The sequence below is a fragment of the Scomber japonicus genome, chromosome 11 (genome assembly GCF_027409825.1).
Source record: "Scomber japonicus isolate fScoJap1 chromosome 11, fScoJap1.pri, whole genome shotgun sequence".
Lineage (NCBI taxonomy): Eukaryota > Metazoa > Chordata > Actinopteri > Scombriformes > Scombridae > Scomber > Scomber japonicus.
Genome location: NC_070588.1, coordinates 20,368,173 through 20,390,430, shown reverse-complemented (window position 1 = coordinate 20,390,430; position 22,258 = coordinate 20,368,173). Strand labels below are relative to the sequence as shown.

The 22,258-nt window shown below is 39.6% G+C and overlaps 1 protein-coding gene across 1 annotated transcript in view; it reads right to left on the bottom strand.

Moving 5' to 3' along the window:
- The window catches only part of col4a2 (collagen, type IV, alpha 2), a 56,458-nt gene that overhangs the window by 8,671 nt on the left and 25,529 nt on the right, over nt 1-22,258 (bottom strand). The window contains exons 4-27 of the mRNA XM_053328264.1: nt 9,534-9,668; nt 9,396-9,440; nt 9,206-9,322; nt 9,041-9,109; nt 8,880-8,915; nt 8,621-8,674; nt 8,478-8,513; nt 7,991-8,062; nt 7,849-7,893; nt 7,676-7,723; nt 7,548-7,583; nt 7,408-7,452; nt 6,464-6,527; nt 5,961-6,074; nt 5,469-5,618; nt 5,285-5,356; nt 3,235-3,386; nt 3,071-3,143; nt 2,824-2,930; nt 1,447-1,627; nt 988-1,032; nt 642-716; nt 452-550; nt 109-330 (exon numbers count right to left, since the gene is read on the bottom strand). Of these exons, the coding sequence (XP_053184239.1) occupies nt 109-330; nt 452-550; nt 642-716; nt 988-1,032; nt 1,447-1,627; nt 2,824-2,930; nt 3,071-3,143; nt 3,235-3,386; nt 5,285-5,356; nt 5,469-5,618; nt 5,961-6,074; nt 6,464-6,527; nt 7,408-7,452; nt 7,548-7,583; nt 7,676-7,723; nt 7,849-7,893; nt 7,991-8,062; nt 8,478-8,513; nt 8,621-8,674; nt 8,880-8,915; nt 9,041-9,109; nt 9,206-9,322; nt 9,396-9,440; nt 9,534-9,668 (2,092 nt within the window). The remainder of the gene's footprint in view (nt 1-108; nt 331-451; nt 551-641; nt 717-987; nt 1,033-1,446; nt 1,628-2,823; nt 2,931-3,070; nt 3,144-3,234; nt 3,387-5,284; nt 5,357-5,468; nt 5,619-5,960; nt 6,075-6,463; nt 6,528-7,407; nt 7,453-7,547; nt 7,584-7,675; nt 7,724-7,848; nt 7,894-7,990; nt 8,063-8,477; nt 8,514-8,620; nt 8,675-8,879; nt 8,916-9,040; nt 9,110-9,205; nt 9,323-9,395; nt 9,441-9,533; nt 9,669-22,258) is intronic.

Below are 22,258 nucleotides of genomic sequence, written 5' to 3'. Positions count from 1 at the left end.
AAAGGAGGAATAAGAACATTTAATTCAAATTCACGGATCCTTTATTTAAGACAACAAGGCAAACACAAAGTGATAAATAACTAATGTTAGTATGGAAACATGGCTCACCCTGATAGCCTGCCTCTCCTGGAACTCCAATCTCTCCTTTATCCCCCTGAAGTCCAGGCGGTCCTGGGTCACCAGGGGGTCCATGTGATGCCCCAAAGATTTCTCCATGAACACCTTTATCACCCTCTGCCCCGTTCCGACCAGGCATACCAGGCAAACCAGGGTTTCCCACTGAACCTTTGCTGCCAGGAACCCCAAAGGTTCCACGGGGGCCAGAAAAACCTGTATTGGAGAATCACAGTGGTTAATGAAAGAAACTAAAGACAATATTTAGGTGTGATTGATTCTATTGCCCAATAGGTGTTTTGGGAATGATCATGTGTGTTTTCTTGTCACTTCTTGCCTGGTGGTCCAGGATGGCCACCACGACCTTGATGTCCTGTTTCTCCTTTCCCTCCTGGTGTTCCAGATGGACCCTGCAGTCCTTTTTGGCCTGTAAGGCCTGTTGGTTCATGAAATACACACAGGGCATCAAAAACACTCAAAGAAATTTCTGACAGGCAACATTCAGTACTTATTTCCTGATATATTACCTTGGATACCAGATGATCCAATTGGTCCTGGAAGTCCAGGCAGCCCAGGAGGTCCTGGAATAGCAATGCAAGGACCTGAGAACAAAATGACAGAAAAACCATTAGGAAAGCATTATGGTTGTATGTAGAACTGACTGTGTAGAAATTACTATTGTCGTGATTTTATCTGTTGCCCAGCGTGGATTGTTCTTCAGAACATGTCATTATCTTTAACTGGTATTTCAATAGCACTCGAGTCTCAAACAATTAAAAATCATCATGCTCACAAATTAAATAATCCAGTGCAAAGCACAACAGAGTTGTTATAAAGGGAGCTATAAGGTGAAAACATTATTATACCAGCTACCTGTTACATCCACCTGTCCTCCATCTCCTGTCCCACTACAGCCGCCTTTCAATTGCAAATGAGAGAGAATGAAAGAGAGAAGCATTCGGAACAAGAGTTATACAAAAGCACAAGCATTATCTCAAACAAACTCGGCTGTAGCTGGTTTGAGGGATGCAGCCCCTGCAACAAGGAGAAACAGGAGGCGAAGGAAGAACAGTAATAAAATGGCAAGATATGTTTGTCATGCTTTCTTCTTTTTTAATCACAGGCCATTATTTGTTCATTCCCATGTTGCTGCTCTGCAATAAATTACAAAAAGAGCGTATAATATGAGAGGTAAGGTAAAATGAAACACTTAGTAGAGTGAAAATAGATACAATTCCTGCAAAGAAATTAAGCGTTGAAGGGGAAATAAGCAACACCATATTGAGATTGATGAGATAGAAGTGGGGAAGGCCACAGTTGGCTTCATCTAACCTTGGCTGCCAGGTCTTCCTGGGATTCCATGATAGCCTGCAAGGCCATCATCACCGGGTAAACCAGGCTGGCCTTTGACACCTCCAATGACTGGACCCGGTTCTCCTCTCAGACCAGCTGCACCAGGTCGACCAGGCAGACCTGGGTAACCTTTGTCTCCATGTTCTCCCCTAGGATCTCCCTGTTGATACGAACCAGCACAATCATTATACTGTAGCACTTGTTACATATTTGTATATATCATATATGTTTCTGTTCATTTTTTCTGTTTTGTTTTTACTCTTTACTTTTTTGTTTTTATTTGTATAAAAAAAAAGAAAGAAAATCTACAGGAGGCAAGTGAGATGTTTTTTTCTCCAGAGATCCCATTACAAAGTCTGTCCTAAATTATTTTCTCTCCTGTGTTTATGATTCGAGAACAGGTGAAAAAAAGTTTTAGCACGTGAAATGTTGTGTTTGTTGCTGTAAAAAGCATTGCAGTTCTAAATAGGACTGGAATCATTAATGGTTTCCGCCTGGTGAGTTTTAATTTGTCAATGCATTCTAAGCATAATGCACATATAATTAATTATATTGTGTGTTAGCACAATTTATTGTGCCATAGCTAGCAGGCTAACGGCTAATGTCAGATTGGCAGATTAGCACTGATTTCTAGACAAGAGAAAGACATGACACGAAGGTAAAAAAAACTTGCTAACAAAGAAATGAAAACTTACCAAAAAGAAAACATTAATGCTTTCAGGCCTATTTAGAACATGTTGTAGTGGTACCCGTGTGCCCTCTTGTGACACAAATGGGTATTACAACAACAAACCCCTAAAAAAAAAAACTGACGCACACCTTTTTTATCTATTTTCACAAATGAAAAAAGAGGGGAAAAAAAGATCCTGGCAAAACTTTTTTAAAGTTGTTTTTTACTTGTTCCACAGGTGAAAAAAATTAAGGAACTTAGAAACCCTTTTCTCACCTGTTCCTGAGTCATAATCACAGGAGAGAGAACAATTTTGATCAGAGTTAGAAATTGGATCTCCAGAAAAAAAAATCTTGCTTGCCTTTCAGGACTTCTGTAAAACCAATAAATATATTTAAACAACAACAACAAAAACGCAAAGCAAAAACACCAAAAAACTCAACCAACTGTAGAACTTGTCATTGTCATAAGAGGTGTGAAAAGTATAGAAGAGAATATCATATTATGATGAAACTCTAATGCACAAAAACGTTTTCATGGATTAGAATTTATTTTTGCAGGAAAATGAAAAGACATTTAAACACTAATTTTGTTGATTTCAATTACTTAGTCACTGAAATGAACACAAACATGACAGGTAATTTACAACATCAAACTGCTTTTATCGAGAGGATTGGTGGACTCACTGGAAGACCTCGGTTGCCAGGGAAACCGGACTGGCCATCTAGGCCTGGGGCACCCGGTGCTCCGAACTCACCATCATGCCCAGGAACCCCTTGGTCTCCAGAATATCCTGTGGAGATCACAAGTGCCACACAACCACACACATACATACAGCATGCACACACACAGCAGAAGTTAGTGTTTGTTTCCTGGCCCACCTGTAGTCCTGGTACTGATCTGAAACGAGATAAGTTAACAGGTACACTGCACCTTTCTGTGTGGCCACACTTAAGGCACCTTTCTGGCCTTTTGGACCTGGCACACCTCTGAGCCCAGGAAATCCCTGCAAGACATTAGAAAAAGTTTAAGAAGGGCTTAAAATGAAAAGAGTGGAAAAAATGAATATAGATGTTATGCAACTTTATTTTTCTTACAGGGAACCCGTCCGTTCCTTGGGGACCTGGATCTCCTGAATCACCCTCTTGACCAAACTCTCCAGTCATCCCAGCGTCACCACTTTCACCGGCAGGGCCAGGTGGCCCAGGTAGAGAGTTCACGACAGTGCACGCACATTCCCCATGATCACCTAAATGCACACACCAGCCACAGATTAGCCACATATACCCCTTTCACACCAAAGCAGTTCCAGTGCTAGTTCGGGGCCAGTGCTTAATTTGGAACCTGTTTTCCTGTTCACACAAAGAACTGGCTCCGGGCCAGAAAAACTGGTTCCAGAGCAGCACCAGTTCTTTGCTGTACTAGAAGAAAGAACCGCTTATGTTATGGGCAGGGGGCGGGGTTATTGAGACCAACCACAACAAACAAGACCGCGTGGTGAATAGATAAGGGGGGTATTCCAGAAAGCGGGTTATATGGAAAACTCAGAGTAAGTTAACCCTGAGATGAGGGAAACTCAGTGTTATCCGTTCCAGAAAGAGAGGTAACTGAAGCTCTGAGTCAGTCACCATGGCAGCTGACTCTGTGAACATAACCTGGGGCCTGTTTCAGAAAGCAGGTTTAGTGAAAACTAAAGTTGGTGAGTTAGTTAACCCTGAGATGAAGAAAATTCTGTTTTTTCGGTTTCACAAAGCCAGTTCAGTATGTTACCCTGGCAACATACTCCGTGAACCTAACCTGCTCGCTGGCAAGTTTTCTTCAACTACAGTAACCCTGAGTTTCTCCTCCTTTTTAGTTGAAGCCCGCAGACTGAAGGAGGTGTCAGACATGGTGTGTCCTTTTCTTAAAGAGTCAGTTAATACTGATACGAAGCACAAATCTCCGTCAGAGGGTGATGGAACCCTGCTGGAATGTTTTATCATTCTCTGATGATTTTCTGTTTGAGTGTTTCCATTTTTCTGTACAATCGATAATTTATCTGAACAATATTCTCAGCCCTTGTATCGTCTGTACAACACCACATGAACATGCTCTCAGTTCAGAACCGTCTGTCGGGCTGTCACAGATGCAGTATTTGAAGGTGATTGATTCAAGTGGTTACTGCGCATGCTTCATAGTGACAGTATCGCTAGTTCGATACCAGTGAGGACCTTTTTTCTCTCTATACTAGCTACTGTTAAATTAAGGTGAAAGTGCCCAAACATAAATATTTTTAAATAAAACTAAATTTGACTCTTGCACTGAAACGTTTACACTTTTGTAGTGTTGTATGTATAAAGGCATAGGTGTTGCTTTCAAATAGACAATATTAAATACTGGCAGTGTTGGGATGGCTTCTTTTTTTCTTAGAAGATTCCACGAACTACTGAAATATATATCACATGTTGAATGTAGCATTTAAATGCTGTTTATGAGTTAGGGCAGGCTAAACACCACAATAGCTTGTAATGAATACTTACTTGTTTGAGTTATATTTTTATATTTCATATTCAGTTGCTGCCAAGTAGGCCTATGTTTTGTACCTGTTGCGGTCTGCATGAATATTAAATGTGCCACGCACACACACATACACAGAAATGTTGAATAAGTCGACCACTCGAGACAAAATATTTATCTTTTTTTTCATTAATACTCACTGTTGACTGTCAGTAATTTTCTGCCACATCAGCTCATGTTCTTTTGCTACTGCTACTGTATTGCTTTTTTCTTATATATATATACTCATCATCTGCATGTATTTATTAATATTTCTAACTCCTTTGGAGAGAAGTAGGAGGACTGAGCCCTTTGTTTCTCCTGTTGTCATGGTGAATCATGTTATCTGTGCTCCATTAATGAGGGCTTGGTACGTCATTACGTGGCCCCGCAAGAACCTTGAGCAGTGGGAAAGCAAACTGGTTCTCAGCTGGTTCACACCAGCACCAGCCCAGCACCAGCACTGGAACTGCTTTGGTGTGAAAGGGGTAAGTGCAAGTACACGTGACGAGAAAATACTCCAGAAGACATATGTTTTTTAAGAAAAATAATATATAAAAAAATAATATATATTTAAGAAATAATATACTATTCTTTAGCAAAAACACATACCTTTCATTCCTTTGAAGCCTGCATTGCCTGGTCTTCCTCTCCCACCTGGAGCCCCCTTGAAGAACTCTTCCCCTATTGACACACAGATTGAAATACAACATGTAAAAGAGACATTTAAGAAAAAAAAGGTAGATAAAATATTAAAACATTAGTTTAAAATTGTCAAAGCAACTCTCTCACTCACATGTTCCTTTGGGACCTGGGGGGCCCCTGAACCCTGGGCGCCCATCGATGCCTGGGGGTCCTGCAGTGACAGCAGGGAGTCCTGGTTCCCCTTGTTGGCCTTTCTCCCCCGCGTCTCCCTTGAAACCAAATGGCCCTATGAAATCAAATACTGACACACAAAAATAAATTAAAATGTTTGGCATTTAGCTAAAACGTCATTTTGGAAAAAGAGATGTGAAGGGTTTGAAAAGATGTTGTATTTTTGTCTTGTATGTTTTACTGTAGATCTATTGCAATTTACATTTATCTTTGTAAAGCCACGGGTCATGTAAACACTTATTGATGGTTTGTGTATAAAGAAACCAGTGTCTCTCCCACTCTGTCTGTAATCCCTCCAGCTCTTGGTGGCACTTGGTTGTTACTCTTTTCTGATCCACCGCCTTTACTCAAAACACTTTCTCCTACACTCCTTTTAAATGTGTGACTGACTTTTTTGCTTCGGTTTACAGACCTTGTTGCTGTGTGTGAGAGGCGGGACGTCCTGGGGGTCCAGGGGAGCCTTGGTCTCCTATTGGGCCCCTTTCTCCTTGTGGACCCAGCTCACCAGGGAGGCCAGGAAGACCAGCTTATTGAGACAAAGCACCGATAGAAGACACAATTATTAACATCTGTTCGACACGTAAATTCATATTGTTCCAGACAGCTATTGCTTGGACATTATAGATATTTTCTGCAACTGCTTTAATTCATCCTCATGTACCAGTGTAATAAAGTATAGGCTTTTAAGTTAGTTCTGACTGTTCTGACTGCTTAATAGAAATAGATAACAACAGAATGTTATGATTTTAAAGTTGAACTTGAGTAATTAGACTTTTCTCTGCGGAGTTTCATTTCAAGTGATTACTACTTTGTACATGTTACCATTTCTCAAGCAAAGTGGTTTCATCTTAGAATTAAACCATTTTAGTTTTGTTTCTGATTTTTGGACTGTTTCCCTGCTTTTAATCAACTCACCATCTGGAGACCCAGGCCAAAGGGATCCTGATGTAATCAGCTCTCCTGCATCACCTCTGACTCCCTGAAACACAAATTAGATGTCAGCAATACAGTATTTGGTGGCTGCAGGTTCACTTCTTACTTACACTGACCAGTTTCTGAGGAAAGTAATCATGTTAACTGAAACATGTCCTCAGAATTACTGACTATATGAAACCCTGTTAAAGCTGTATGGTGTGTACACAGAGAGGTTTTTATTGCTTCAAATGGAAATATTACAGATGTCCCGTGGCTCATTTTGTACACATTTATTGAACATTCAACATTCCACACATGATGGTATTTTTTGGAAACTGTGGAATCTCCAGTCGAATTTAAAATGAAGTCTTATTGGTTTGAACTGGTTTGTAATGCCTTTTTACTTTTAACTCCTAACCTCTTCATTCACTTAAATTTCTTCAAATTCTTTAAAAATAACCAAAAACAAATACAACTTCTTCCTTACAGTTTAACAGAATCACACATATATTCTGTAACTGCATGTTCCAACACTCAATTGACGTTATATGATGCTGAGTGAAATATTGCAACCTTTACATCAAATGGAAATATTCCGTATGTCCTGCATAATTTTACACACATTTCCCCGAAATTCAGCTTCACACATTTGGCATTTTTGAAAATTTGGGGATCTACTTTATTTTTCATTGTCCTTTCAGCTGGTGAAAAAAGCATTACACTAAAATTTCAACACATAAATACAGTGAATTTATAGTGTTTGTTTAATCATAATGAGATGAAACTCAATGAAGTGACTTTTTGTTGTTTGATTTATATGTATACTTGTGATTATCTATGGCATGCTTAGTGTGGATTTGAGTGAACATATTTTATGTCAGTCAATTAGGAAAAGTTTGCATACATAACTCATGATTATTGGTCACACTCAGCTGTTTTCTCACCTTAGGACCATCTCTACCTATTGAACCTTGTTCACCAGAATCCCCCTGAAAGAGAGTTTTTGATGATTACGTTTTAAAATAACACTTCATTAGGTAATACAGTGATGTTGCAGAATCTGACATCTTTCACACAAACATACCCTTGGTCCATGCCTCCCATTTGCACCAGAGGGTCCCTAGAAGAGCATCCAATACAGTACATAAAATTAACTTATCAGCGATAGAGGACAGAGTTTAGCTAAATATGTAGAAATGTGCATGTGCTCACTCGTGGTCCAGGGAATCCCATAACACCTTTTTCTCCTTTGTTGTCAGCCTGAGATAAATCAACAAAAAAGGAGAAAGATCAACAGACGAAATAGCATTTTGTGGTGTATGTGTGTTAATGTGAGCTTACACATGTGAGGAAATGTGTATGATCAACCATGAGTGACCACATACCGGATCTCCTAATTCTCCTTTCAGACCCTTCATTCCTTGTGGTCCCTAAAATAATGAAAGTAGAGGGGTACACATGTCAGTAATGTTGACACTAATCTCATTACAGTAGGTTTAATGAATACATTTTTGTTGAGGTACAGACCGGGGGTCCGTAGGGGACCAGAATGAGAGAATGAGTAGAGTTTCCTGGAGGCCCTGGTGGTCCGATTTCCCCCTGTGGTGAAAAGTAGGAAGTGCAACAAAAGTCAGCCAGTCCAGAGAAAAACAAATCATGGCGTGGGAAAGTACACATATAGACCTCAAATGGAAATGAAGGATATGATTTGTGACTTAAATAAAATCTGGATTTTTCATACAAAAACAGAAAACAGACTTGACTAATATCTATTAGTGATGCATTTGATAAACAAGGTCACTCACTCTGTCTCCTCTGAGTCCCTTAAGCAAATGGGTCATAGTGCCCTGTCCAGAAAAACACAAGACTATAAGCTGCATTCATAAATTCAAACTCCCATTTGCCATGGGTCACATGCTGAGCACAGTGTAAGATAACATCTTATATAGTATTTACACAGTCACACACCACAATTAAATTATATATTGCATCAACTATATTGCTGTTAAGTTACCTTTTGTCCTTTGGGACCTGGAGGCCCTGGGGGACCCTAGAAGAGGACACAAATGGGATCCTAATAAGCACTGTGCATCATAATGACTGGGCTTCAAGAATTTCAAATAAAACCTGAACAAATGCACAAATATACACACTTACTTTTGGTCCTATGAAGCCTCTGTTACCCTCCCATCCTCGGTCTCCTTGAGGCCCCTGTTAAAATCAAAGAAAGATAGTACAGAAAAACATTGCAATTGAGGGAAAGTAAGGTTAAGATAAGTTGTTGGTATAAGGAAATGGAGAAGTTAGTATTTCATCATCAAAATAATGATAATAATCACGAATATTACATGTAATAACCACAATCTGATAAATATGATCAGTATACTGTATCAAATATTTAAATAATATGTCTTACAAATATTCCATTGACCCCTGGTGTGCCTGGATCTCCCTGTGGAAAGATATTCAAAGATGAATTAATTTAATGAGACCAACATGACTTTGCTGCAGCAATATTAAGTTTTAAATTTAACTCTACACCATATTTGATGTGAACTATTGCTCCCCAGGTCTCACCCTGAATCGCTCCATGAACACGCTCATCTCCAGGGTGTCTCCCTTCTCTCCCTTCCTGCCATCTTGTCCCTGAGAGAGGAAACACAAACACAGGAAGTCACTAACAGGAAATCAAACTCTGCATTTGACAAATCACTATCAAGGCAGGTTTAGAGTTGTACTTACAGGAAAACCAGGTGAGCCATTGTAACCAATTTGTCCTGGTAACCCAGACTCTCCCTGAGTCCCATTACAACCATCTGCACCTGGCCTCCCCCTGGACCCAGCTTGTCCTGGGTGACCCTGCAGAGCAAAACAGTCAGAATACACTGCAAGCAGAGATTGAATCAACATTACTTACTTATTACTGACTTACAGGAATGCCATCATTTCCAGAAAACCCAGGTACGCCTGTCATTCCCTGTGGAGCAACAATAATTCCACATTAAACACAAAGAACTGTCACTGTGAGGATTTTTTAGCAACTATACACTAAAAAACAGGGATACTTTACCACATTTCCTTTTAGACCTATGATGCCACTATTGCCACGGTCACCCTTCTGGCCCTTGTGTCCTTGGATGCCTTGATCACCTCGTCTCCCTTGAGGGCCCTGGGATCCCTGAGGACCAAGAGGCCCAGGGTGACCCTGAGATTGTGAAAGTAGAAAGAAAAAGACAGTTAATAAATGCCCATTCAAGCATATAGAAGAAGATGAAGACAAGGTAGAAGAAGCACATTTCAAAGAATAATACATTTCTCTGTATCACAGTTACTTTTATGAAATTTTTATGAGTTCCAAAGGCTAACATTATTGATATCGGGGGTAACAGGATAGGTAATGCACTAGAAAAATTTAACTCACCTGTTGAGAATAGAAAAATTATAGGAGAGATTTGAAAATAGGAGGGTATGGGTACAATAATCAAAGTATCACAACAACACATCACAATGCATGACAAGACAATAAAAATAATGTTAGACTTTATGTAATGACTGACTATTTGACTCTCTTAACTATATTTACTCCATTTTGCTTTGAAATGTGTTCATATGTTTTCTCTTTTCATCACAAGGGGGAGTCATTCACTCCTATATTACTAGTGAATCCTCTCCTCCATCAGGCCAAGCTCTCGACACCCACTGTCAAAGTCCACTGTCAAAAAGGAACAAGTAAATAAAATAAAACATAACTGCTAGACTTAGAAAGCCAAAGAAGCACGTCAACAAAAAAAACATCATGCATTTACATTTACATTCCTCTACTTCTTTTTTGTTTAAGGAGAAACCATGCAGAAACAATGAGTTATGCTCAAAAGAAAGTTACTTTAAGATGAAGTGTATCATCTTTAGTGACATCCAGTGGTGAGGTTGTAGATTGCAACCAACTCAATACCCCTCCTTCATTCCTCCATGCCCCCCCCCCCCCCCAGCATGAAAAAGAATGGTGGGTGGTTGCAAAACTTGTGAAAAATGTGAAAGGTCCTCTCTAGAGTCAGTGTTTGGTTTGTCTGTTCTGGGTTACTGTACAAACGTTGCCTCTGAGGAAGATGACCTACTTCCAAATACATATAAAAGGCTCATTCTAAAGTAACAAAAACACAATAATTTTAATTTTCATGGGATTTTAAACTAATTTAAACTTACTCCATTTCTGCAAATATTTCTGCCAATCCCCATAAACCTTGCACGCTTGTTGCTTAATATATTCTTGTATTAGAAAAATCTGCCTGGAAACGGTTTAAAGCATGTAATAAGCAGTAAAACCTCTTTATCTCACACGCAACTGAGAGACCCTCTAAGAACCCCCTGAACACACACATGCATATAATGTTATTTCAAGACCTGCCAGCTAGAGCACTGAGCAGATAACAGACAGACCATACAGATAGCTGCAAAGTCAAAGTAAAAGGCTGTTTAAAAAGGATTTTGATGGCTGACTATTTGAAACTGCAGCCGGCTCCCTAATCTGTAAGCTAAATATTACAATTTGATTATGATAGCCAGTGTGGTGAAAGAGAGAAGACAGGCAGGCTGATAAGAAGGAAGGAAAATGTGAGTCTGGCAGTTAGCAGACGTTACGTGTCTGGTTTCCAAAATATACCTCTGTGACAACTTTGTTTTTAAAATAATAATCACAAACAAGAAAAGTGATTAATAGTGCATTCACATGTCTGAGAGGGACTGGAAAGAGAAGAGAAGGACTGGTGGGATGGAAACATATTCATATGAGGAAATCACTTTGCAAAGGGTTGAGAAACACGTGAGGTCGGCAATACCATGAGAACTGGGTCAGTTTGTATGGTCTGGGAGGTCAGGGGTTCAATAACTGATGACCTCTGAGGTTTCAGGGGCATGACAGTGTTTTTGTGAGAGCCAATAAACACAGTGACGCTTTCCCTAGTCAGAAATACTCTGGGGCTGGCCATATGATGTTGATGAACCAAGGGTCTCAAAGGAATTAATAAAACTGCAGGGAGCCTAAACAATGTCAGACAACAATTCAAACAAGACTACAGACATATCAGCTGGAGATCGTGTGAGATAAGGCCACGGATGAACTCGTATAACTGATGGCGAGATGTTTGTGCACTTGTAAATGCAGCCTGTGTGTAAGTGTGAGTGTGTAGAAGTCAAGAGCTTTGTCTATGGGGGGATTTTTGAAAGAAGAGATGTGTGTTTTGTCTTCAGTCTCAACACTTCAGCTATTGCCTACAGAGCAGACAACTGACAACTCACAAATACTGGGCAGTGTGCCGTGATTCTTTACATGGAATCAGCTTGATTGCGTTAATTAGGCATTCACCCCATAAAAGGAAGAAATCAGCATGCTAAAATAAATAAAATGAAGAATTGATTAGACAAATTTACATATTTGACTTGATGATGGCACAGGGGAAAAGTCAGAGAACATGAATATCTGACCCAATTAAATGTTTTATTTCATTTGGTTTCAAGAATTCATCCAGTATTTGTAAAGATATTTCACTCTGAGCCACAAATGTTGACCTCATGGTGGAGCTAGAGGAGAAGTTAATGTCAGAAGGATTCATTTCTCCTACATATATTTCTTGGATAAATGAATACTAAAACATAGTCAAAATCTGCATAATTTTGACAATATAATAGATGTAATTGAAGATGAGAATGTTCATCATGAGAATGAAAGTTTATATGTAGAAAGAAGCCTGTTTTCTTTGTCATTAAATCCCATGTTCCCTATTGTTATTGTGAAAAAAAGTCCCTCTGGCATGAAGTAAGGTGAACTTCTCTCATAGACAGTTTACAGTTGTAAATCATCATCCTCATAAAAAGCAGAATAATAAAGCTGACTAATTCACTGAAGACAAATGGCTCTGTCAAAGTGATAATTTTGCTATAATTCACACAGAGGGAGAAGCAAAATATACAGTGACAGAAGGGAGGAGTGGGGTGAGCTGGAATGGTGTGTCGTAATTCAAAAGTGGCTTATGTCTCAAATAGACTGTGCGTGTGTGTGTATGTATGTGTGCGCTTAAGTGCATAACAGATCCTTGTCTAGAGCACTTGCATGGTACACTATGTGCACTGTTCTATATCTTTCTACATGCCGTAAACACAGGGCTGATAAATGCCAGTCTCCTTTCATAGGTGATAACCAGGGAGATGCTTCTAAGTGCATATTTGTGTGAACTGCTATGATGCTGGACGTAACGTAAACACTCAAAAATAAATGTAGGCTACAGTGTGAAAACTTTTTTCACCGGCAGTTAAGGGCCTCAGAAATGTACATTAAAGTACAAAGTTGCTCCTTATGACCTTAGGTACAAGGAACTACAGTCAGTTAAGGCACCACAATGTGAGGGACCAGCAAGTAGCCTACATTGTGTTATGGGTAGGAAGTTAGTGAGGGGTAAAGTTCTGCCCACTCCTCAATGAAGGGGAAAATCAAGGTAGATCACTGATATTTGAAATATCACTTAATGTGACATGTTTTTTGAAGTATATAATTGTACATCTCAAGGGAACAAATGGTGGGGATATAAAAACTGACCTGAAATAAATGGTACCTTAATCTACACCTATACCCCTGTACTGTACCCTGATAAGGTACTCTCACTGGTAAGCTTTAGTACACCAAAAGGTGCAAGTCTGCTCTACCTTTGTACGCTTCAAAGTTCTTCTAAGTACTCATATCATCTAACAGAGCCAAGTGTGTGTCTCACAATTTTTGTAGCTTTCCCCCACAGGTCTACTTCACACAGCAATAAGCCAGGTGTGCAGATGTGAGTATCAAGCTTTATTTTTTCATTCTTCACACAAAATGTCTGTTAATTTGAATGTGCACAACTGAGTGCAACTCCATGAAGGCCTTCCAGGAGAGACAGACCTTAAAAGTTCACCCTTATCCTTATTTGTACGATTTATTACCCTGCAAATAAAATGACACACAAAAGTTAAGAACTCTTGACCAGAGACTGGGGAGTAGCACAATGCAGCCTGAAGAAAGTAATGAAGGCAAGCTTAATGCTGGTTTTAGTGAGGCCATTTGGAACGCTTGAGAATGTCTGCAGTGAATCAAATCAACCAGACATGTTCCATACAGCTTACTGTGTTGTTCCATCCTCTCTTGAGCTTAGTGTCTCTCCAGTCCTCCACACTGTCTATTCACCGCTCCTCCACAGCTTTACTTCCTCCATACTTTAACACTCCTATTCTTATCTGCTCACACTACTTCCACCCAACATTTCCTCCCTTCCTCTCCCCAACTCTTGAGCACTCTCACATTCCTTTTTTTTTGTACCTTCCTTTGTATGCCTGTTTTCACTTAGTTTCCGGTCTCTGCTGGGGGCTCGCATGTTAGTCCACATGCAAGCCAAAACCAGCCACAGTTCAAAAGATGACCAAAAAGCTTGAGTAAAAGACATATTACAATTGTCTTCTCATCACTAAACAACTGAAAGATTTTTAAAAAAGTTTGAGTGGTGATGCAGCAGCGGGTGGATAGAAAGAAGAAATGCAGAATGACAAATAGCAGATAAGAAAGAGAAAACATCCTGCTGCAGCATTATGTAGTCAAATTCTAGGTGCTCTTAAAAAAGACATCTTAGATTTATAAAAGGACAAACACAAAAGTGTCCGTTTAAGTCTGGGTTTCTGTCTTTGAAGGCTGGTCATGACTTTAATAGATTATGAAGCTCAGGAAACATGTGTTGCCCTACGGCTTTTTCTGTAACTGTAGCAGTCTGTGCTCCTTTCTTTTTTCTGTCACAAATGGGTCACGTCATACCTTTAGCCTTGTCTCGTGAGTTCAATAATGGGATACGACCAGCCATCAATCAGCACTCAAATCTACTGAGGTCAGAGAGGGGATGAGGCAAACAGTAGCTCACAAGTGACTAATTATCTAGAGAAGCTTAACTTTTGCTTGCAGCCATCAAGGCAGTAAAATTCAGTTTGTATTCCATGACCGTCATTTTGTAAAAGGTAAAACAACAGACATGCAGGTACAGAGTAGTTAAAAGTAGCAGAGATTAAATATCAACACTAAGTTAATACTATAAGGTCTTTCAGCCCCTCCTTCTTGGAAGGAAGTGTGTGATTTCACCTAAGTTTATGAACTAAAAGCAATGACTAATTGTTTAAAATAATACAGTAGAAGGCTCCAGATCTGTGAGTCTGTGTGAGGTGTTGTGATTAGGAAGGCATGTTTTTTTAAAAAAAAGAAAACTTCTTTTTTCTTTTTACAATGATGAGAATGAGTTACACAGATACAATTTTTGAACAGCTTGTGCAAATGTATTTCATGGTTCAAATTATGGTAGTCACTCCCTTTTATAAAATGCATTTAAGTCCCAGCCAAATAAGGACACTAGGGGGTAAAGTCAGTTGCAGTTGGCTAAAAAGAGAGGAACTGATTGACAAGAGGAGGAGAGTTTAAATAACAGGATAAAAGAAAGTAAAAATATATGGCAATAAAACAAAGAGTGACACTTAATACCTGCAAGAAATAAAGATTGTTAAGAAGCAGACAAAAAAGAACAATTGTAAAAGAGCGATAAAACACCAGCCCTTCCCACACTAGTCTAGCAACTGGTGTCTGCTTTATCTGATCACTTCTCAACTCATTTGAGGAGATACTACCAACTACACACACACACACACACACACACACACACACACACACACACACACACACACACACACACACACACACACACACACACACACACACACACACACACACAAAGACTGAGGCTGAGGTGTGTGAGGATGGGATGCTGATAGGGTAAAAAATATCTTTCTTTCTGCAACAAGGCAGAAAGAAAGATGTGGTGTCAGATGAACACAAGATCTCAAATCTCAGATCTTTCTTAGCTCTTCTAAGAAAGATCTGAGTCTAAGAAAGGCATCTACCATAGCAATATTTTAGTCTGGGATTAACCCCTTCATTCATTTATCATATATTTTGCTGACAGCAAGATGTCCCAGCTCCATGTTTTACAGCTGTAGGAATGTGTGAGGAGGATTTTGAACAGCCTCCCTCAGTTAAGTGATTTGAACCAAACCTCTGAACCAACCATGGCTGTGTGGATTCCTGTGAACCAGAAAATCAGGTGTTAGCCGAGGATTGCTGGTGCGGTTCACGTTTCTCTGTCTCTTTCACTGATGTGAATGAAGGGTAATTTCACACATTATCCCTAACTGTCAGCCAAAAACAGACCAGTCCTCTCTACAGTAACAACCAAATAGAAACTAACCACCTCATCTTTTCACTATTTGCTAGTTTTTGAGATATATTTGGTTAGGAGGATGAAGAGGCCCTGAATCCTTCTGAGATTTCTGCAGCACAATGTAGGTAAATGAAATTTCATCAGCTGTGTTAGTGGCTAAAATTAATAGGGTTCAACAGCTAAATCTCAATGTGCATGTTTCTCTGAATGAGTATCTATTTTGAGGAGAATAACTTGTGAGACCAGTGGATTAAAAAAAGAAAAAAGAAGAAAAATACATATACACACACACAAATATATAATATATATGTATAATATATGTGTGTATGTACTCATATATTCACACACACACACACACACACACACACACACACACACACACACACACACACACACACACACACACACACACACACACATATGTATGTATTTATATATAATGGAAAGTTACAGGCACGGACAGATAGCATTATAGTTATAGAAAATATGTGTTTCTCTCTAAATTTGGGTGAACCCCCTCTATACAAAGAGCTCCTTAATGGCAGCTTAAACTTTTGTTTCTGACCACACCCATAAGTGAAACACAGGTTTCCAGCCTGGGTTTAGTTGCTATTTAAGACTTTGTAAATCTAGGATTATACAGGATATTTGACTTGTTTTTTAATTTCCGTTTTTTCCCATAGTCATGCTCAAACAAATGTCTCAAAGTGTGTACATTTTTTACTTTTGTAAATGTGGTTGGATTTCTATCTGACATATTTACATGTCCTCTTCACTGCAGCACTTAACCCTGCTAGTGCCTTCATGACATCTGATCCATATCGGAAAAACTCTGAGAAAATTCCTGTTCACACTGTACAATATAGAGCAACCAACCCCTGTGTGTGTGTTTGTGTGTGTGTGTGTGTGTGTGTGTGTGCGCGCGCACACGTGTGTGTGGGTGTGTTTGCATTTCTCATTCTTAAATCAGAGATATTAAAAGTTCCCCCGTCTGACACCATAAATTTCATCTGGGCCCAGACTGTCCCCTGAGGCAGACGGTTTGGGAATGACCCACTAAGAGTGGGATGGGAACACACAGCCCATTGCACAAACCTCTGACCTCAGAGTGGAATAAAATAAATCAATAAACAACTGGCCGGAAGTTCCCCCTGTTGATTCATCTGTCTGCTCGGAAAAAATGAGAACTACATTCAGGACATTTTGTCATTTTAGACAAGAAATGGGCAGAGCTACTGGTAGGTAAAAAAGGGTCAACAGAGATAAGCAATTCTGATAAATGGCAGGAAAATCTAAACATTTATCATGTCTTAGAGGTAAGCTCTTAAAACAATATCCAGGGGCCGATATGACTATTTATACCTGCTGTAATCATTCATCCTGTTCGTCCTGAGGAAAATCCTTCCAACTGTGCTTTTAATGGAAGAGATGAGGGACAACATCCACAGTCCAGATTATGATTATTCACAGCAATCTGAAAAGTTACTGTCTTTTTAGTATGAAATTACCATGTTTTACAATACCAGTCAAAAGTTCTGTTCAAACTTTTGACTGATACTGCATATCACACTCGTACTTTTTTGTATTTTTTCTTCAGGATCTGTTATTTTGACCCAAATTATGTTTCTCTGTTAAAAAATGTACACAATAAAACTACATGATCACATGTAGGGTATGGGGTTAAAATACTAAAATATTAATATGATATTTTCACTTTCTTCTGGACAGATGAGTGAATTCATTACTAAAGAGCTGCAACTTTAAAGCTTTGATTTGACTAACACCACTAAATGTTTGGGAGTGTAGATTTTATCCTGCGTCACTTACAATCGAAGCACATTAGGAAGGGATCTTATTGCCAGTTTGAAGACTAGGAATAATTAAAGCAAGAAAAACTGACTTGGGGAAAAAAGTGAACCTAATATTCATTGAAATGTACCAGCTTATATTAGCATGATCTGGCTTCTATTTGATGTTTTGTTGTGTTGAAGCTGTAGCATGTGGAAGATATTTGCTTTGGGAGAGAAACATCTAGTCCATGACTGGTCTTAACAAGAAATAGCATCTGTCCTGAGGACATGCAGACACAGATGCCTGCATATATTCACTATCTTCCAAACTTCTACTCACACATAAACTGAGATTCAACACCTCCTTTGCATGGATACTGGATATTTATACTTCTCTAAATTGACTTTGTTGAAAACAGAGTTAATGCCATGACTTGCCCTTCCAGTGGTTGTGTATACTGTATTTCCTCAGAAATAACACCAGAGTCTAAACAGAATGACTGCAGCTATGCAGTGTGATCAGTGTCTGATGTCATTGGTGTGGGCCTGGGCACTCACAGCTACCTTCTTCCACAGAAACAACTACAGATGGCAATGAGTGCACTTACATTCACATAACACTCATACTCATGTAAACTGGTGAACTCATGGTGAGTGTCTCTGTGACATGCCTGCTGAGAGCTGAGGAGTATTAACAGCATGTGATGATGGGGAAGGTGCATGAAACCGAGAATATGACAAGGAATTTGTATCAGAAATATGTATCAAGTAAGAGAGGTAAAGAAGAAACTAGGAAAGGAAACAACGGAATAGGCCATGAAGGCAGATTCGAGCACACTAAGCGTCTGCCCTTTCTCTCTGACTCCCACAAATGTGGGTTCAGACACTACAGTGGAGTCAGTCCCACCATTCTGCGACCCAGCTAACATACATGTTTTTCTTGGACACATTTCTCTTGGACTCATTTCCTAAAGATACGCATCCCTTCTACATGATGCCCAGGGGGAAACAGGACTCAGGAATTAGAGGTTAAGGGAAGGCTTGAGGGGCTTGATTAGGAGGACGAGGAGGGCCCTCAACTGCGTGCCCCAGGGAGGACTCAGGCAGAGTAAATAAACAGCTGTAGATGATGTTTAGATATCTATGAGAGTGTGTTTAGATCTCCTGGCTGCAGTCAGGGAGGTCAGTGTTCCGAATCCCCGCTGCTGGAAAAAATAGTCATACCTCTGAAAATACTAAATGACCATGTTGGATCAGAGCAGATATAAAATTATACAATAAAAAAAAAACAAGGCCATGCTGAACAGGCTGCAGGTGGAACAGCAACCTGAAAACAGCATCTGATGAACAGTGTTCCATGACACATATAAAATGCTTAGTTACTGTGGAGACAAACCTAAGCCAGAAGTTCCTCTCACTCATCTACATGAAGTTTCTCATACACAAACAGATTGATAGAGAGAGATTTAAACAAATGACATTCAGACAAACAACATACATTTATTGGGACTCGCTTAATTTATCCTCTTCTGTTGCCCTGTTCTTCAACCACTCAACACAGAGTGGTTTGTCCAGTTTACATTTGAATTAATGTGTTTAGACTGAGCTCATTTTTGCATGCACACGTGTCAATTTCACAAAACACGTGCACACTTATGTGCCAAAGATCTGACAGCATCCAGACCAGAGAGGACTACTAATGACCACAGGTTGGACTGAAGCTGACTGTGTGTGTGTGTGTGTGTGTGTGTGTGTGTGTGTGTATCAGAGAGAGAGTGTGCATGCGTGCTGCTTTGTTAAGGGTGTGTGTTGCAGATCAACGCAAAAGAGGGGGATCCCAGGCTGAGAGCAGAACAGCTTGGACCTCCAGCTATCCCAGAGGTCTCTGGGGCCTGACACCTGTGCCATTGCCTCACGTTAGAGGAATGAAACGTCTCAAGTCTGTGGTCCAAGCACATGTGTGTCTAAACAGGACACAGCTGCAGCTTGTGTGTATATGTGTGTGTGTGTGTGTGAATGTGAGAAAAAGTTTGATGTGGCGCACAGACTCAAATGAGGTGTTGCCCTCACCTCCGAGATCAACCACCTGCCTGTATTATGTGTCTGCATAAGTCTGAGTGTGAGTCTGTGTGTAATGAGATCCATTATGGGTGTGTTGCCTCTATAATCCCACTGTTACATTTATCACTGTGATTATAATGCTATTACAGCTCCCATACAGTGCACAGCGTGTCTGTTTATAAAAGTCCACCATGGAAAACTATTTCCTCAACAAATGTACTCTGACGTCGTGTATCGCACCCAAGGGCACAAAAGAATGTATATTGAATTATATATGATGTGTTACAGTTTAACAGACCACAGGAGCTATGGGAAGTCTTAGAAAATTAAATTCTTTGTCTCATTTTTTTCTGTTGGTACATCTTGCACTAAAACAACATGATCACTGGTAGAGTATGGGTAAACATGGTAATGATAGTTTCAATGCCTTCATTTATTAAACAAACATACCAAACAAATGATGATTCCAGCCTCTCAAATGTAAAGGTTTGCTGCCTTTCTCTATTTCACATAGTTGTAAATTGAATATCCTTGTGTTTCTTGACTATTGTGGACAATTAATTTGAAAATGTCATATTAGGCTTTTGGCTATTTTGAATTTTCCTAAAAAGCTTCATGTGGTGCTTTTACATATTGCATTACAAATGGGTGAGAAATACAACAATACAGAAGAAGACCCAAGACTGGAAAAACTAGATTTACAGTGGAATACCCAGCTGTGGATTTGGCTCTGATTGATATGGACCTCAGCCAGTCACATTAGCATCAGGGATACCCATGTAATCCTCAAGGTCTCTTTTGGCAACTTCCAACCCATCCATCTGGCCCAATCCACAGTCCAATTTTGCCATCTTGGAAAAGTTTTGGATTTTCCCACATGGGGATTCAACACCCACTGCCACTCCAGCTGCAATACACATTCCTGGATACATAGGTCTGTGGATGGATAGGATTACCAACTGAGACTTCACATAGTTGCAGATGTAAAATTGCACTGAGGTGATCTTCCTAATTTCTGAAAGATGTAGATGATTTAGAGTGGGGGCAATGTTTGACTCTGACCTTTTGCCATGAGGAAGATAAACTGCAAAACCAATCACTTTAGTCACATATTGCATACATTTTCCAAAATTACAGAGCGATCAGTACATGTTGCACATGGAGACTCAATCCCTGCTCCTGAGAAAAAAAGCCTGCACCAAAACATGTCTTTCTCAGAAATGCTGGAAATACTGGAAATAAATATTAGTAAACTTAGATCTAATTATTTCCTCTGCAACCGGCCCCTGATGTAGGTTTCACAACAAGGCCTGATGGGGAACACATGGTGTTGCTGTGGTGACCCACAACCCTGATCAAATTTTTCCAACAGCCCCAAGGTCCCTCTTCGCCAACCATAACGTTTCCTAACTGCTTTCGGCAAATTAAACACATTCATCCCAGAGGATGAAGAGCGTTAACACCTCATTTACCCAACATTCCTGTTATGATTATTATTATAACAGAATATCTATCTATTACAAACTGGACACATATGATTGAGTGGGTTTGTTTGTGTGTGCTTTTCAGTGAGATGGACTAAACTGGTAACAGGAGGTGTACATGAGAGAATAAAGAGGAAACAATTAGAGAAACAGGGAGAGGTTTGTTACAGGACATAAAAGGAGCTTATTGCCATATTTCTCAGTGATTAGGGGTGAAGCTTGCTTATGTTCAGAGTCCACTGAGGTAACAATCTCTCAGCCACAATGCAAACCAGAATATCTTATTTTACTAATCTTGATCCACCTCATTTGTCCTCGGTTACATTCACACCATGTGTTCTGGCTGATGATAACATCAAGACCAGTATCTGCTGCCTAAATACACACAATAGTGGACTACTGAATGACTGTACTGTCAGTGGCGAGGTCTAACTAATCTTTCGTCCTTCTGGCATGATGATTATAAAAGCATCAAATGTTCGTTCTAAGATATGAATACAAAATGTAGTCATATTTGCCCAATCATTTGACTGTTTGTTAAGCCCTGTCCCCTTAGTTACTGTAGCTACAAACTTTATGTTCTCACATAGCTTTTCTTTTTTTTTTTACCAGCAACTGTTGATTTTGAAAGTCACTGGCAGATTTTATCAGCTGTTTCTTGCTGATTGAGCAAACTTAAACTCTATGGTTTCAAAACATCTCAAGTTGCCTTCCCAGAATTTTTAAAAAGGCAAACCCCCCCCCCCCCCCCCCCCCCGCTTTCTCACTAGTTTATATTGTATTGGCTAACTTGCTTAGATACTGGGAAACACAAAGCAGGTTTCAAGGATTAAAGATTTAAGCTTTATTGTTTGTATTTTTAAAAAGTATGTTTTTTATTTTAATGTTTTTTTTTTCCGTCAATATGAAAAAAAAAATCTAAGATGGGAACTAATGCGATTGACAAACATGGCACTATCTTGGATAACGGATTTGGCTGAGATTGTTTGAATTTACATTTTTACCAAAAACAATGAAGAGCAGAACTGAGTTGTAGGAGCATCCATGTCCAGCTTTCACACAGTGGGGAAATACTTCACAGTGGACATGCTAATGTAGCCTACACATCAACACCACAAATTAAATACTTCTTGGCCACAATGGGTGAGTTACTACAGTGAGCTAGTTTGCCAGTCATTTGTCATTTGCATC